Source organism: Perna viridis, chromosome 9 (genome assembly GCF_037379345.1).
Source record: "Perna viridis isolate PV_CMFRI_1.1 ecotype Kerala chromosome 9, ASM3737934v1, whole genome shotgun sequence".
NCBI classification, from domain to species: domain Eukaryota; kingdom Metazoa; phylum Mollusca; class Bivalvia; order Mytilida; family Mytilidae; genus Perna; species Perna viridis.
Window position 1 is genome coordinate 7,021,748 of NC_142453.1, and position 18,455 is coordinate 7,040,202.

The window sequence follows — 18,455 nt, forward strand, 5'->3', positions numbered from 1 at the left end:
CCGTGATAAACTTCTTAAAAATAAGAATAAGCCATTGGAACATGAGTTTGAGCCAACAGAACAAACGTAATCACTTCAAAACTGTTAAACATGTAGTCGATATTATGAACTTATCTCTACAAATACAATCGAGTTTGCTTACAACATCATAATTTACTTCTTTCTTGTGTATCCGGATTTGAAAATCGTATGACCAACTCGGCGAGCAGAGAAGGCTTACCCTACCGATGCATCTGGTCCGTACTGCAAGTTTTCAATGGAATCCAAGTTGCTTATTTGGTTATATTTTAAAGTGTGAGTGTATACGTTTTAGGTAATGTGAGCTATATCTGTATTGCGTTTGTAATATTTGTGTAATGCGTAACCAGATCATAAATATTACATTCCTTACTCGTATGGTGCTTTCTTTGTATTACTTCGTTGAATTCCCCTGTAACAGGAATGTCTTTAAATAAGTAAGGGTGTTACAATGTGGTCCACTAATTGACAATGTTTTGCAAATTTTGCAGAAATTTATATAATTTAAGAAAGATAAGTGGAGTTCGTCTAGTTCATGATAAGTTCCTGTCACACTCAAGGCTGACAATGTCGGTCATACATGTACATGTACTGATTCTCACCACTTTCGGTAAGTTTAAAATCATATCTATAATAACATCAAACAAGCTGGATGTATTTGTAAAATGCTTGTATTTATACATTCGTATATGTACCAACCAAATATACTGCCACTGCTAAATGGTTGTACAGTGTATATATATCCTACTTTTTCTGAGGCGAATCCAGAGTCAAGGCTTTGGTAAAATTTTACGGATGGGTAATTTTATATTGATTTTGCGCCATTGGAAGACAAAGAACGAATGAAGTACAATCTGTGGTGTTTCATACATGTACGTGTATGTAGGTACCAGGTCATTCGATATACATAGTATAACAAGATTCAAGATTAAGGTATTAAGGTAAACTATTGAGGTCTAATGGTCAATTAACACGTTATCATTGAAAGTAATGAAAGATTTGAAAGTAAGGGTCGATGATCACATACAATATCATAAACAAGTTTGCCAGGTTTTCCTAAACTGTGCGAACAACAAATCACCAATTAGTAAGGTGTTGATGGAAGTTGTTCAGTACTCTTAGTGTTGCATATCTACACAGGCTGCTTGTTTCCATCTCGAGCCATGCACAAAATTCGAAATGTAAACGTTCGATTATGTCTACACATATGATATTGAAACACGTTTGATATGAAACGTAGTCTTCGTTAAGCACGGCGGGTTCTTTGCAAGAAGCAGAAACTATTTTTTTTTTCAAGGCACATGATTAACCCCTTCTAGCTTTCTAGTTCGTTTCGTTTCGTTACTTTATTTGATTGATTGGTGTTTAATGCCCCAGCAACGCAATCACGGTTATATTCAGGCGATGAACATAAAATGGATGATAAAATAAACATGAATTGATGATAAACTAAAAATAGGATGGGACAGACAGATAATAGAGCCGACGAATTTTGATTTTCACTGGAAATATGGAGAGGTGGATGGGGTCGGGCATTAGATTTTTTGTGTTGAACGATTTGTTATTCGTTCGTTGTCCATTTTAGTGTTCCCGGCATTTTTTTTATACGTGGATTACGTCTTGCTATGTCTTCTTTTTTTCATATACTTATTTTACTAGTTAGTGTAAGCGAAGTTCACTCGTTGGCATGTGAAGACCAATCTCCAAAAGCATGTCAGAGAATAGCTGCTGTTGATCCCAGTCAGTGTAAAACCAGTCGACATGTCTATAACCTGTGTAGGAGAACATGTGGAAGCTGCCGTAAGTTTATTTTAGCCAGTTTCACTATGAATGGTAATTACTTTTACTCATTAGAGTAAGCAGTTCATGTAAATAATCAGGCGAACTCTATGGTATGGGTGGCACAGCATAATTTTGTTTCCTCTTCTTTTTTTTTTTTGTTCTTGTTCCTAGTGAAATATCCTACGAAATGTATGTATGACAAAGATTGTCTTTTAATCGACAATGGATGGCTCGGAAAATAATTTCAAAGCAACCAAATTTTCCAAAATAGAATTCAAAGTGTTATTTAAATTTTTCAATGAATTTCAATGACAATATTCTTGACTAACGGAAATCAAAAGAATGTAATACAGGTACGAAGACAAAGCAGGGAAAACAGCCACATTCAACCAAGAACATAAAACAACCAAAATAATACGTACACAATATACAAAGCAACAACATTAAAGGAGATACTCGAACCCAACTAAAAACTGGGAGCCTGGACCAGTTGTGACCGGTAGCGTAAGCGTCTTCTGCTTTTCTATACACACATACCGAGTTGCTAATAGAAAGATAAGTCCAGGGTAGGCAAAAGGGGAAAGGAAAACTTGACATGTTGAATAAATCAATGCAGATGGATGTAATTTATTTTCTTTATTCGTTGCAATCAATAAGAAACCAACTTTCAAATTTCAGAAAGGGTGCGTTTGTGATATGAAATGCATGAATTTCTTTTTATAACAAAATTTGGTTCATGAACAACATTGTCTCGACCTTATTTAGTTAAGAATCTTAACCCAGTTTTTTAGTCTATTACTTCCTAAATAGTGGTCTGTCGTCTTCACCTCCACTACTCTCCACCCTTGTTTTAAACATGATTACTATAACTTAGAGGCCACACTAGGTATTTGATTATATGCCGAATGAAGTTCACGGTTAAAGGTAAATTAGGTCCTGTTATTAACCAGTAAGTGTTATTTTCAGCTCTGAAGTGTTTTTCTTGCGATGCAGTAAACCACCCATCAGAATGTCACCAAATTATAGAGTGTGCTGATGAGAATATGGTGAGTATACACACGCGGAAGCTAATATCTTTAAAAATGGGCTCAAGAAAAAACGGTGAATTCCCGGCTATGATTGATAATATTCCCGCAAAAAATAGCCAAATTTTTTTCCCGAAAGATTTTCGACATCAAACCACCAGAACACAACTGGATGCGCTAATAGTAAAGTACAATTCATTTTTTTTTAATGCGGTACATCTGTATGAAACTTCATGTGCGAAAAGCTTTTCAGTAGTCATGGCAAAAAAATCGTCGACTGAGCATAAATAAAATCCGGACCTAAATCTGTCACAGCTGTATTTTTGCTAATGCAAAGTCTCAACCAAATCGAAACTGTCAGTGCACATACATGAATATAAAAGTTATTATAGGTTAGTGTAGAACATCGTTAAGAGCTTTGCGTGTATTAAATGAGTTACATGCACGCCAATAAATCGTGAATTTATTACAAAAACCAGGGTTTCGTAATAAAACAGGACATGTTTATGAAATGCGATAATTTTTGACATGGTAATACTGTTTCAGAATTGTATTGCTACACAGACAATTACTCATTCGCTTGAGAAGAAGTTTCGCTTAGGCTGTGTAAGCAACGTGGTAAGTACTTGTTTACATGAACTGGAAATATATTGACATAGCAGCAATTAAAGAGGCTGATCCAGAGAATCACCTTATTGAGGGCACCAGGGGATTAAAAATAAATCCTTTATAAATATGTTTGATTACATTTACAACAAAAATACGCTAATTTCATAGATTTTGAAAAAAAATTATGAGTGTGGCAGGGCACCCGCCCCTTTGGACCCACCTTTGAATCGCCTTGCTGAATCCCCTGTAATTCATGTACTGTAGCGAATTTTTTTCTGGAAAAGCAGAGGACGCGTACCCTACCGATGCACCTGGTCTATGCTCCAAGTTTTTAGTGGAGTCCGGGTTGCTCATTTGCTTTTGTTACTTTGTATGTATGATTTTAGTTACTTTATGTTCTTTGTTGTGTATGTCTGTTTTCTATGTCTGGTCTTTGTCCCTGGATTACATTCTTTTGATTACTGCTTTAACCTTTGTTCCCTTGATTACTCTTTGAATACAGGCAGGGATTTGTAGCAGGAATCCAATTCTTTTATTTTAAAGTCAGAACGAAAAAAAAATCGATTTTTTTCCAGATGAAATCTCTTTGGCCCCTTATCACTTGAAAACCTTAAGAGATATCTGAAATCTGATTGATATATCCAGACAAGTATTTTTATTAGGAATCAAATAAAAAAGGATTTTAAAATCGGAAAAAAAATTTAAAAAGTTGAATTTGTTGGCGTTTGTCATAATTTGACCCCCTACTATAACTTGAAAATGGTCCAAAACACATGGAATCAGCTGAAACATTTGTTTACAATAATTCAATAAGGAGCACCACAAAAAAAAATCGAAAATCGAAATAAAACAAACATCCTATAAGGGTTTTCTTTAAAAACCTTTTTCAAAAATGGTAGGGGCCACAAAGTCCACATTAAATAGGAACCTTTCATTAGTCTGATCTAGTTTGATTTTTCACGTACATTGTAAAAAAAAAACTCGGGAAATTAAGAAATAACGGAATTTTTTTGCAATTTCCTAACACCACACAAGGGATTAAAACGTCACTTGCATAATCCCATTTTTTGTATAAAGCACTAATACAATTTACATGTACACTGTATACTTCTATGAATATCAATATGAATTCCTAATTTGGTAAATTTATTACACTATCGGAAAGCAAGGAAGGATTAATTAAAAAAATTACTAAAAACTAATTCTAAACAATTTGATCACATACTTGGATATTTGATTCTAAACAGAACTATGCTAATTCACTAAATTTGTATTATGGCGAGTTACCAAAACAAGGAAAACCGAATCTTATAGTCAGTGGTACATGTTGATCCACGGGGCGGGGTCGGATTCCTCTTTGTTTATTCCTGCACAATTTTGCCAAAAATGAGCAAATAGTCTGGACCCCCCTTTTTTCGGGAAACCATCTAGAAAAACTTTTTTTTAAAAAATTCTGGGCCCGTTTCCGCCCTTGATAATATTATTGAAGACAAAAAAAAAATAACAATATTAAAATCTAATTATTTTTATTCCTATTTAACGATTTTATTATATACAATGTCAATAACTTAATTCAAATTTTTAATGCACCGTTCATGAATATTATTGACAGCTAGCTTCCATGCAGGCTGGTATTGACGACTAGATTGACTTTAATCCGTTATCCTACTTAAAATTGGTAGTCATTAGCTTTTTTCTCGGTAAGCATGTGGCATAGCTATTAGTAGGAGAAAGAGTAACGACTGGTTGGCTTGATGTCATAATACTGTGTTCATGTTAGGGTACATGCCTTCCTGCATGTCGTTACTTCTGTATGCTAGCACAATAAAAAAAAACCAAAAAAAAAAACAAATCAACGAGACAAACTAGTAATAAGCAGGTACTGTTCGATTGGTCAAGCTTCTTTGTCCTGAAATGCATCTAATGCATGCAATCAATCCATAACACATTCTAAAATATAATGAGTCTATCTTCAAAATAAATTCTTATGATTTACATTTTAACACTATAGACATGCGGAGTCTTGTATGGTACACAAAAAGGGCGCCGAGATGTCGATTTGATAGGTGGATGCTGTAATTCCGATCTGTGTAATAAGTATGACGAGCCCGACAAAGTTTCGCCTCCTGCAGTGTCAACAGTGCACTCCCCGCTGCCTACAAGCCAAGGATACAGTCAAGCGTGTCAAGAAGTAGACCACGAGTTTTGCAAGCTTTTGGTACATGATAAAGGGTGTACAGATGGAGATGTCACTGCTCTTTGTCCCAAGACCTGTGGCAAATGTAGTATGTACAATAAAGTTATTTATTTCAACCAGAAAATCAAAAACTGAGATTCTTAAAAGTCGGTATAAATGCCAACGATTTGCACAAATTCAAAATATAGCTGTCAGTAGCACATCTACATGTATATCTAGGCTTTATTGGTTCTCTACCGAAAACGTTCACATTGTAAAGATGTGAAAAATGCCTGCATGATCATTACAAACGTCTTATTTACATATATCGATTTTATATTTTAAAAAATGTTGGTAAAATACCGAGGACAATATATAGAGACTTCAAAATCCATGTCGATGAACAGGTAAATGTAAGCCTAGTTCACGAATTTAATCATTTATGGCTCAGATTCATTGAATATACATTCAAACCTGCTTTAGTGACCACCTGTATTTAAGAATTGAATATGTTCGTTTTTGATGTTTCATCGGCATGTAAAACCGTTGACCGAAGCAGATTTTCAGTGCAGCGCGCGCTAGCAGGCACAGTAAATGTAATTGTTAAGCAATAACCCGTGATTAAAATATCCCTCTGTTGCTATATTAAACTGTATAAAAAGACCACCTGTTTCATGTAACCAAAATATTTATCTCCCTTTAAACCTCATTTAAGACATTTTAAACTGTAAATATAATACATCTATACAATTACCATCGTGACATTTCCGACCAATTCACGAAGAGATGCCAATCACCATCTGCTATAGATGTTGTTATTTCACCCGACCTGACCACAATTACTAACATTTATTGCTTGTTCTATATACCTTTAAAATTGTAGCTCTTATATGTCAAGAATGCCCTTTAACTGAGACGCCAAATCAATGCAGAGGTCGAATTATATGCAATGCAGAAAAAGTAAGTAAGTGGGCTTGTAAGTCGCGTTATATGACCGTGAAATCAGGAGACTGACTGTTCCAAACATATATGAAAGAAGTACTTGCTAATACATATTGAAAAGGACTATATTTTTGTATAGAAAACATCCTGAGTGTATACGTGATGGCGAATATGATGTTTAACTAAATATATTTAAAAACTATCATTAAGAAGCTTCTACGAAGTTCTAATCTTGCTTACAATGTTCTGTTTTACAATGTTCTGTTAGTGGCAGCGCAACAGGAAAGAAGTAACAAAGACTATAAAACTGCCTTTGTTCAATCGTTCCCGGGTCATTTATATATGTATTCTAAGTAGTCTCGTTCCCAATTCATCATTTTTATACGGAACTTCTACTTTTGGAAGAATTCAACATCAAACACAGTTTTGCAGTTTATTATCTACTTTTGGATATACATGTACATATATCAATATTAATTAATTATATACATAATTATCAAAATTTTGCCTCCTTATGTGTTACGCGTATTACCAAACTTATGAAAGTGTAGAAATAGTTAAACGTCATATATCATCTGTATGCATACAGCTTTCGTTGATAAGAATGTCACTATAAGCAACCACTTCCTATGCTAGGGACCAATTCTCGTGAATTCACAAGGTCACGTGACGAGATTTACAACCCCTATTTTAAATTGTTCCATGTTTATGGTAGAATGAATAATCGTTCTGGAAACGCTTTGCCGCTTGACAACCTCGCTGTAGATATTCTATCCATAAAAATCAGGTTTTTCAATAATGTACCTTTTCAATGAAAATCAAGGGAACCATGTTTCAACTGGTTATTAAAAATATTAACAGAGATCATGGATAACGACGTCTAAACAAAGCAACAAAGAGCGTGAACTAGGAAAAAAATAACATGCACATAGAAACAGAAGTAAATAAACAACCCGGACTAAATATGGGAGCATGGACCAGGTGCACCGGCAGAGTAAGCGTTCTCTGCTTTTCTTGAAACATCTGCTGAGCTGCTCGATAATGAAATATCACGTTCGGTGTAAAGAAAAGAGGAACATTTTGACACGATGAACAAGTCGGTTCTCCTTATGTAAATGTCTACAATGTGCATCATGAAACATACGAAACGCTATTCGGGTAGTTCAAACAATAAACATGAATTAATACATTTTAAGACATTTTGGGTAAATTATATTCCAGCTGATGTCATAAATTCGTAATAAAATTTTATATAGATAGCAGTGATTTACCAAAATTTTCCTGTGTAAATATTTTCGATATTTCACACCGTGATATAAATTCGGTAATTTCACTTTGGAAACGTCACAAAACGTCCCAACACAAATATCAATCCACCGTTCACAAAATTTAGAATTCAAGTTGAAAATAACAAACGTAATGGAGAAAATCTATACAGGAAATATGACAACCAATATAGGTTAACGAGAAAATCCAAAATATAATCACTCGTTACAAGAAAGCATTATTTTTTAACTTGTGCGATGAACAAGATGCGCATACTTGTTAAATCTAGGCATTCATCGGCACTCGTGATCATATTTTAGTTATTTACCTTTTCCAATTTAATTATCCTATAATGTTACCAATTTTATCATATCCCAAACATTATAAAGTGCACCATTTTCTTTGTCCGATTGATTTTTACTTCTGTAGGAAAGCTGTGCTGTAGTACAGAATAGATTTGGTGCAAACATTTATTTCGGATACAGGTTATCATGTTACGAAAAGCAGGTGACTATTTCATTTTTCTCCCTTTCCAAGCTTTACTCCTTATTTGTTTCCTTTTCCAAATTTTTATAGATGCTTCTTCAGCTTACTCTTGATTAAGGAGGTAGACCTAGGGTAAGGGACACAACTGTTACACATCATTGGAACGTTTGTATTCACCATTTTACATCAATCGCATGTAAGCATCAAAGTAACTTGGACTGATTTCATTCTGACTCAAAGGAAAGCTTTAAAGGCTTTCGTGAAATTTAATATGACACAAACATATCATTGATTTCAAGAGTTATGTCCCTTACCCTAGGTCTACCTCCTTAATCTACTGTATTTTGTCCACTCTCTATAACAACACGAAGATTTTAAAATGCTCATAAAAGTTCACTTGTTGAATATCTTAATTTTACCATAACGAGTGAAAAAAACAGTTTAGTAACCTCTCATTCTTGAAGAAGAATATATATGTATCGACCAATCTAAATTGATGCACAATACATGTATTAAAAATAGACATTCATATGCATGATGCTTACTAAAAGCTTTATACTATCCTTTTGTGGAACCGTACGTATTATATTACAAACGTGAATAGCCTCACGTTATAGTGTTTTCAGCCATACTTGAGCTCAAAAACGTTTGCAATATACATATACCACACCAGGAGGGTGGTCTTTTCCCATATTACACGTTTTAAATTTTATTTGTTTCTTTTTGTTTTCTGTAATTGTTTTAATCGATATGATTGCAATCTTATGTCTGGAACAATACTTCTTAAGGGTCCTTTTTGTAGAGTTGCCGTGGATTATTAGGTTTAGCAGTCCACGGGAAATGCTGTGACAATAATTTTTGCAACGGACAGTATGTTGTTCCGACTTCAACTCCTCGTCCAACTCACCACACCACTCACGCACCTCAACCTCATTTAGGACTTCCAACAGGTAAACATAAGTTACATACATCACAACAATTAATGTCATACACTCCTTGAAACGTTTCGGTTCCCCCATGTTCCGGACACTTAATTGGTTTTAAAAATTCCTTACAGTGGCAACTTAATAATACAAAATGCAGACAGCTGCAACTACAATTTGATTTTTACGCGGAGACTAAGATGAATGTTAAAACCAATCGTTTCCTGAAAATTAACTCTGCAATGATTAGGATGAATAAAAAATGAAGACAAACTGTGTCATAAAATGTAAAAACTATTATATTCTTTGGACCAAACTGGAACAATTGTCAAATATTTGCTAGACGATATTGGTCTCAGTTATGTATGGAATAGCCAATGTGTTATAGATGAAAATAATATAAATCATATGTCAAACAACTATTATGTGACCAATTTGTACAAAAGTGGCATAGTGATGCCGAGCAAACCTCTAGAGGTCAATTCTATCTATCATTCAAAGGTGAATTTTGGATTGAAAAATATCTGGTAAAACTTAAAAGGGATATAAGATTATTCATTTGTAAATTACGCACATCGAACCTGAAATTTACTATTGAGACAAGTCGCTGGAATAGAATTCCTCGCGACGAACGTATATGTCATCTCTGTGAATCTAGATATAATGACGAATTTCATTACATATGTGTACAGTGTATGTCAGAATCCAGAAATCAGGAGATTCAGACTTACGTACATTCCAAACTACTATTTACAAATCCCTTTAAATTTTCCTTTAAAAGATATCTAAGTTACTTTAAAACTATCTTATTAAATATATAAAATATCCACCAGATATAAACTATATCCCTTCGCCGTTTTACTATGTGTTGATTGATCCATAATGAACACGTGACTATTAAAATAATATGTATTTACCTGTATGTATCGTGTCTCGTTCATCTAACCCAGTTCACTAACGCTTTGTATATGTTATTGTCTGCCTCTTGTGCAGCATGTGTTGTGTGTAAATTAAAATCTTGAGTAAGTTTTGGAATTGAGAATATATAATTGAAGAAAATTAAATCATATAAAATTGTTCTAAAAGTTTTGCCTGTAGTAAAGTCATTGTTTTTAAATTTTATTTCTCGTATTCTATATTACATACAAATATTTATCATAATTCAAATTCTAATTGATTTTAGATAAAATATTATAGATAGTAAATAATATTGATTCTTTTTCAAAACAACACTAGCTGCTATTTTTTTCCATATTTTCTAACGTTTTACAGTTTCTAAGTTTCAAAGTTTTAAAAGAAGGCAAAGTAAATTTAAATCATTTTACGTGTTTAGTAAAATCGGAATAAAACAAATTGTTGGAGGTACATTATGTGTAACAAAAATAGCATACTCATTCAGAAATTATGTACGTTTTTATGAGAATATTTAAGTGTATATGTACGCCAATTAAAAAAAATCCGCGAGGGATCTTTTTTGTACCTTGATTGCACACTGCCCTTTAAACCTTTATAGTAAATCATGTACTTTTCATTCCGAAATAAAAACTCACGGAATTAACATTTTCTGTTTCTGAACATATTTATTGATATAAAACAGTGTCTTTTAATACCATGATCATCTGTGGTAAAGGTATTGTATTATCAACTGGATCATGTAGGTACCAGTATCGTATTGCATATCCCTGAGCAGGTGTACGTCAAAACATGGATGCTATAAAAATATAGTGCATTTTCTTTTTGCCTCTCTACAAATTAATAATTAATAATACAATAATATTTTGTCAAAAGATATGAACAATGACTTATAAAATAGAGCAAACATCACACTGTACGATGAAGAACTTTTTTAAAAGAAAATCTAACATAATATCATAAAAATGTTCCACTGAAAAGGTTGGTTTGGTGAGTGCAAAACGAAAGTGAAAGTAGGGAAAATGGCTATTTATAGTTCCGGACTACTTTTCTGTCCGATCTTCGTGGACTCACCCTATTTTCTTTGCGGGAAATTTTTTTTTCACATTTCCTTAGAAATGCTACATAAGTGAAAGTTTTATTGAATCAATTTACATATTTTTTTAAAAATCCTAAAAATATGCACTTCACTATAGAAGTCTATGGGAAAATTAATACGATACTGAGACCTGTATACTTATGGGCAGAAAAGGCATCAATATCCGGTTTGTGCATTTAAATTCGGGAACTTAAAACCAGTATAATGGCAGCTTCATTTTCGTACTTTTCGAAAAATGTGACGAGAACAAAACCAATCTCAGTAGCATTTTTGATTAAGTTCAAAACATATCATATTTTTTCCAAGATGTGGATTGTCAAAACAGTCAACAGAAGGTCCTCAAATGTTTACGAAATTACTATTACCCTAAATTCCATACGATTGCCAAGACGACCCCAAGACATTTCGGACCACAACAATCGAACCAATAACGTATATCCGTTTTTGACTTAGTTTATACTTGTATTATCAACTTGGTTCTGTATACTTATGGCAACAAAAAGCATCAATATCCGGTTTGTATCTGCATTTTCAGGAGCTGAAAAACAGCATCATTTGCGTTTATTTGTATGTGTGCGACTGAGAACCAAACCAGTCTCGGAAAATATTTGCCAGTTTCGATAATTAAATACAAATCGAGTCATAGCTTTTCCAAGATAGGGTTGGCCTTATAGTATGCAGTATGGTGCCTAAATGTTTACGAAAATTACGTAATCAATATTACCCATAATTCTTGGGTCATAAAAATTGCGAAACGAGAACGAATTAAAACGAAACGAAATTAATCGATAAAAGAAAGAATCGAAACGAATCAATTAGATGAAATGAATTAAATCGTTATAAAAACAAAATTTAACTATACAAAATTAATCAGAATGAATGCGAAAGTAAATGCAATAAAAGAAATCTTTTAAGAAGTTTCTCAAATTATAAGAAACATAATGTTAACCAGTGCTGGACGATTCGACCAAAAGACATTTCGGACTATGACAACCAATAATTCCTTATGAATGCTAGACATTTCGGCCAATAGACATATCAGACCATGACAATTAGTAAAATGCTTTAGGACAAATATGTATCATTACAAAATTTACCATACTTGAAGGTTATAAGTGTAATATATCAAATCAGAGCTTGAGGAATGAAGCAAGCAATCTTCATCAAAATGTGTTTCTTCATCAATTGACTGATAACCAAAACTGGCCGCACTGTAGGGACCACATTGAAGATAATCATCATTTCTTGTCATCTTGCAATTATTATGCTCTCCACAGGAGGTCACTGCAGTCTGTCTGCTTAGACCTTAACATCATAATGCTGACAGACATTAAACTCTTCATAAAATATAATAATATTGATTTTATAAAAAAAATTAACTATCTATTCATCAGCATTATTAATGATATATTTATCATGCACTTTAATTTAATTATTGCTAAATATTAAAAATAATTTCAAACCAATTCAATCTTCCTTAATGAAGGGATCGGTGCATGATGCCTAGTCAACATGAAATATGCAGAAAATACTTCTTTTGTCAAGATCGAGTTAATAATTTTCAATCTTTGAACTTTATCCATCAATGTTTACAAAAAATGTAAATTAATAAAATATACTAAAATAAAAAAAAATAGTTTAATTTAAAGATAATGGAAAAGTTGTGCATTTGTAATTTAAATTGCACATAGAATTACTATTATTATTTTTCAGAGTAAATTGTTAATTTAAATTTAAAGTGCTTGAATATAATCATTATCAATCAATGTACTCTTACATATATATATATGTGTGTGTGTGTGTGTGTTTTCAAGTCATGTGAATATCTTCTATCTGACTGTTGTATATGTTACTTTGTATGGGGAGGCCTTGCTATCTAATTCCATTCAATTTTTTTTATTGAATAAAATATGTTTAAATCATCAAATCAGAGCTGACAACAATTATCAAAGTTGTTTTTTTATTAATGTTATTAGTTCTTTGAACTCAATTTCAGATTCTGCTGTATCACCCTCTGTCTGATTCTTACAGACACTAAGTTGACAATGAAGTATTTGTATTGTATTTGTTCAGAAGAGATTTTTTTCTTTTTTTTTCTTTTTTCATTTCCTTTCTTTCTTTTTTTTTTTTGGTTTCGTTTTTATGTTTTGTTTTTTTTTTCCTCCCAGCTGCGATTTCTTTTTGTGTTCAAGTATTCCCTCATTGCACCTTTGGTATTGTTCCTGTTCTTCTTTCTGCTTGGATAAAAAAGACAAATAACACGTTTAGGCGTTTCACAATTTAGTTAGCAGATTGTTACTATGGTAATGGGTTAATTTTATATAGATTCCTTTGATTTTCTAACTTTATTATATTTTGATATTGCTTGATTAAGGAGGTAGACCTAGTGTAAGGGACACAACTCTTACAAATCATTTTTGTTGAAATTAAATATGATACAAATATATCACTGACTTCATAAATTATGTCCCTTACCCTAGGTCTACCTCCTTAAATCGTTTACGATACTTCTCATATCTATCATTAAACTTTTATCACGTTTTTTCGGTATATATTTTCTCTAAACTCCAAAGGTCTTTACCTGAACCAACGAGCACTTGACTGCGATCATTAAAAATAGAGTCTATATCAGCATGTGTCACCAATTCAGGCGATAAATTAGTTATTTTATCAAAAACATCGCTTGTATTTTCAAACCAAACCTATACAGTCATTTTCAAAATCTGATTTTCATTTTACAAAACCAGAATTATTGACTGCTGAACGTTATATTTCGACGTTAATGACGTCACAGTACAAAACCAGATAATACAAAATAACTAATTGGTTTGTTCAGGCGAGAAAAAAACAATCGAAGGCTTGTTGTACAATGTAAGTTAGATTAAATTAAAGAGATATCTTTCCTTATTTTACAAATAAGGATGCCATCCCAAATTAACGGATAACGGGTGTCCCAATGGATTTTTCCGGTATGGTGTAAGCTGTTATCACATAGGCGAACAAATGCTCACCCGTACACATGCTGAGGTATGATAATATAATGTTTTTTTTCTGATTGGTAGTTCATACGGTCTCGCCTATCCTTTCCGATTTCGCACGACGGCTCATTGCGGGGATTGTGTTAGTAGATGTATGTTAGTGGTTGGAGGTAGCGAAGCCCAGCCTTCGGTATACCTGAATATTGTTATATTTGTACGAGACAATCTAATTTAAATTATACCTACCATGGACTGAACAACAGATTGTTCTAAATAAATTCTAATTTGATTGGTACCGAAATTGGTTGTATTACAGCTAGGCATATTATTTACCATATTTATTTAAAATATTTGGAAGCTTTTTTTTTTATACACAAATTGCAATTTGTTTAACGCTTACAATAATAGAAAAAATTTGCCTAATACCAGTAACATACTAGATCTGATGAAAACATGGACTAAAATACAAGTTATTCACAATCAGTTTTATAAAACATAGTTTAACCGTTTACAGTTAATAAGTCACATGACATTCTCGGTTCGTCTAATATACAAACCTGGTTTTCTGTCAATCGGTACATCCTCGGCCAATTCCGGCTATGCTCGGAATCAACGATCCCGAGATTGACCGAGAGAAGTTGGGATTGGTTTTCAGTGTAATAACTAATTGTACAAAGTTTTACTGTATCATAAATCAATCGTAAAATAACATAATTAGTATTCAATATGTTCAAAATGTCCAATGAATACACAGTAATATCAAACACAAACAGTAAAAGATTTGATTTTGGTTACTAATTCTGATAATAGCACAAACAAATGACACTGTTCAAGACGGATCCAGTGATTTTAAAGGGGGGGGGGGTTCCAGGCTATTATTTTCTCATTTTAGCCCAGCTTTTGCGGCGTAAATTGCTATGATAGATAATTTTCTCAGTGAAACATTTTTTTTAAATAAAAACCCTTTCGACTGCAAAACCTTGTACATTCACTTAATTTCGTTGACATTTTATATGCAGGCCGAATGTCGAAGACTTTGCAGCCGTCTTGTGATCATCAGCAATGCACAGGAAAACGCAAATGTCACATATATAATTTCGCACGTGAGGGAGTTCCATAGGCACGAACGTATGTATTGTTTTCAAGCTTAATGTATATACGTAGATAAACCGACAAGGTTCGACGACACTTTAAAAATCAGAAAAATAATTTAAAAAAAAATAGAAATATTTACGTGCGTTAAGCAATCGATAATAATGCAATTTTAATTTTTGTGAAAGATCTTTAAGGAAAATCCCGATTCAGACAGGTATCAAGTTCCAGAATGCAAATATTCATCATTGTGACCTTTATCTACAAAAACAAAACACCAGTTAATAATAAAATAATCACAATGTGTTCTACATTGTAAGTACATGACTGTACAATGTTAACCTTAAAATAACGTCATTGACATGGCGGAAAAAATCCTTTATCTGTCATTGCTAACAGTAAATGTTTAAAAAAAAAATAAATAAGAAATAAATTAACAAAAAAAAAATAAGATTTACCTAAATTTGTAGATTTTACTGTTTGGTATAACCTTCTTTCTTGGCTTTGTATCTGTTAATTATATACTCCAATTCGCAAAATGGAAAGAGTAATCAAGAAAAACCAATGTTATAGCGATAATCAAAAGAATGTAATCCAAGGACAAAGACCAGACATGGAAAACAGACCACAACAAAGAACATAAAGTAACTAAAATAATACATACATACAAAGTAACAAACACAAATGAGCAACTCGGACTCCACTTAAAACTGGGAGCATGGACCAGGTGCATCGGTAGGGTAAGCGTCCTCTGCTTTTCTAGAACACCCGCCGAGTTGCTCATAAAAAGTCAAATCGAAAGAAGAAAGGAAAACTGATACATCTTTAGACATGTCAAAAAGTTTCAAAATTATATGCAGCTGTCAAAAATAATCAAAAAAGATATTTTATTAGCCTCATCTCCAGACTAGTACTTTAAACATTTCCAGATCATTTTATTGACCCTCTTTTAACAAATTTACATATACTAATCTCATTATGCTGGCTCAAATAGAACTTTTCTTGTACAAATTACTCCGCTAAAACTGCCAGAAAAACTAGCTGTACTAGAGCTTTCAAAGAACCAGTTACAACTAGAACTGTAAGAATACACCAAGCTCCTGTGACAACTCTAATAAAATATGTAGCAGAACAAGCTCTACAAGAGCAGTTTTATTATGGATAACTATTTGAGAATAGTTTAATAGCCAGCTCGCCAATAGAACCGGTTCTGTTAAAACTATCATAATACAAGCTGGTTCTAGAACTGCTCTGAATTTGTCATAGAACTGTTCATTAGTTTGTTGAGGTTATAACAGATGTCATCTATAATGTACTTATTCATAATTGAAGATTTGAGGAAAAACTAAGGATGAGAAGAAATTTTTAACTAGAGGGCCCGGTTTCATGAAGATTCTCAAATTTAGATTTTCCTAAAATCTTTCCTCAACTCAAATTAGGACCAACCAAACCACTTTAAATTGAAGACTTGAGGAAAAATCAAGGATTTAAGGAAAATCTTAATTAGAGATTTTTTTTATGAAACCAAGGCCTGATCTATTGTGTATGATCACATGTGCATTGTACCAATCTATTATGTCTCCATATAGAGAACCATTACTGGATTGATGCCGAAATATTACATCACAAGTGGCATTGGAAAAGCACAAATACGCCGTTAAATCAACACTATACAAACTGGAGCCCAACGGATGATGGCCATGGACTTTGCGGCAACATTGAATTGATTCGTATTCATAAGAGAAAAGCTGGGGACCATAACCATCACCATGACAACCACCAAGAAAATTATTATTGGCTTGCTAGACCATGCGTTTCAACAGCAGTACCGATATGCGAAATACCAAAAACTAATGTTCCTTGAATTTAGATCGAATCGTTTGTAAATCTTATATAAAAATATAGAAATTTAAGAATTTAATGCGTTATATTTAATATTTAAACGTCTGTTTAACCCACTCGCAGTTCATCCTGCAACTGAAAAATAAAAATAGAATGTATCAACAATCTAATAAATAAATATAAAGTCAATAGAGGAGTTTACTTAGCTTGACTGGTATTTACCCTGAGCTATTCCAGTTCAAAAAGGTTCGACCTTGCTTAATATCAAACATAATTACAAACTGACAAAGAAACCTGATCACATTACGATAAAAAAATACTACTGATTGACCACTTGTGGTAATAAAAACTTTGGACAAATAATTATGGCCTGGTAATATGTATTGTCATGCTGAAGACATGTCAGCGAACTTGAACAAATAACGCTGAAAAAAATAATGCAAGTCAAACACACCAAATCATGCTGAACAAATACATGTATGTATACAAGCTAAAACAAATCATGCACTGAAAATAAATTTGGATAATTAAACAACCACAACAAGATATCGAGTATTGCATTGTGCTAAGAAAACCAAACTCGAAAATTCTTGCATTAAAACAATATACCAAAATATCTAAGCATTATCTCTAATAGAAGTTGAGAAAACCGTTTCAAAAATTTTAATTATGCATACTCCCCACCTCCTCCTCCAAAAAAAAGTACAATGAAGTGTTAACAGGAAGTAGATAGGCGAGGAGTTGAGACACGGTACAAGGTATCATGTTTAAGCAATATTTATAGTGAACCTTGTCTTAATGGAGCCTATTTTGGACTGTAGAATTTGTTTGGTTTAGACTGGTTTTAATGTAGTTGGTTGGTTGTTGAGGGTTAATGTCCGAGCAGCAATATCTCAGCTATATTCAGACGATAAACATGATATGGATGATAAAATAAACATGAAATGGTCGACAAAGGAGTATGTTCAGAAAATGTTAAAATCAGCCCCCAAAACTAAAGTGTTTCAAATAAATTTGATAATTGCAAAATTTATTATTTGAATGTATGCCTTCGTTAAAAATAAAGTTTCATTGCTGTTAATGACAGTGTTTCATTAAAATTGCAGATGAAAATAAAGCAAAATCAGAAAATAAAGCCGAATTGTGTTAAAACAGCTTATTTAATGAGACATTTTTATATAGAAAATATAGAACGCATTTGTCGAACTCTTTGATATTAATGCAAAAATAGCCTTCTATACTATCACAACTTCTGACAAAAGATTTTGTTGTTCATAGCTTGCGCTCTATATTTTTGGATTAAAA

The 18,455-nt window shown here is 32.9% G+C and overlaps 1 protein-coding gene across 1 annotated transcript; it reads left to right on the forward strand.

Moving 5' to 3' along the window:
• The first annotated feature begins 498 nt into the window (after positions 1 to 498).
• On the forward strand, positions 499 to 17,229 carry LOC148606497 (uncharacterized). The gene is made up of 11 exons (XM_088545832.1): positions 499 to 628; positions 1,678 to 1,818; positions 2,767 to 2,846; positions 3,372 to 3,443; positions 5,446 to 5,719; positions 6,494 to 6,570; positions 8,248 to 8,325; positions 9,107 to 9,254; positions 14,159 to 14,265; positions 15,236 to 15,344; positions 16,898 to 17,229. The coding sequence occupies exons 1-11, from the start codon at positions 586 to 588 to the stop codon at positions 17,170 to 17,172; spliced, it is 1,404 nt and encodes a 467-aa protein (XP_088401958.1). The 5' UTR covers positions 499 to 585; the 3' UTR covers positions 17,173 to 17,229.
• The last annotated feature ends 1,226 nt before the right edge of the window (positions 17,230 to 18,455 follow it).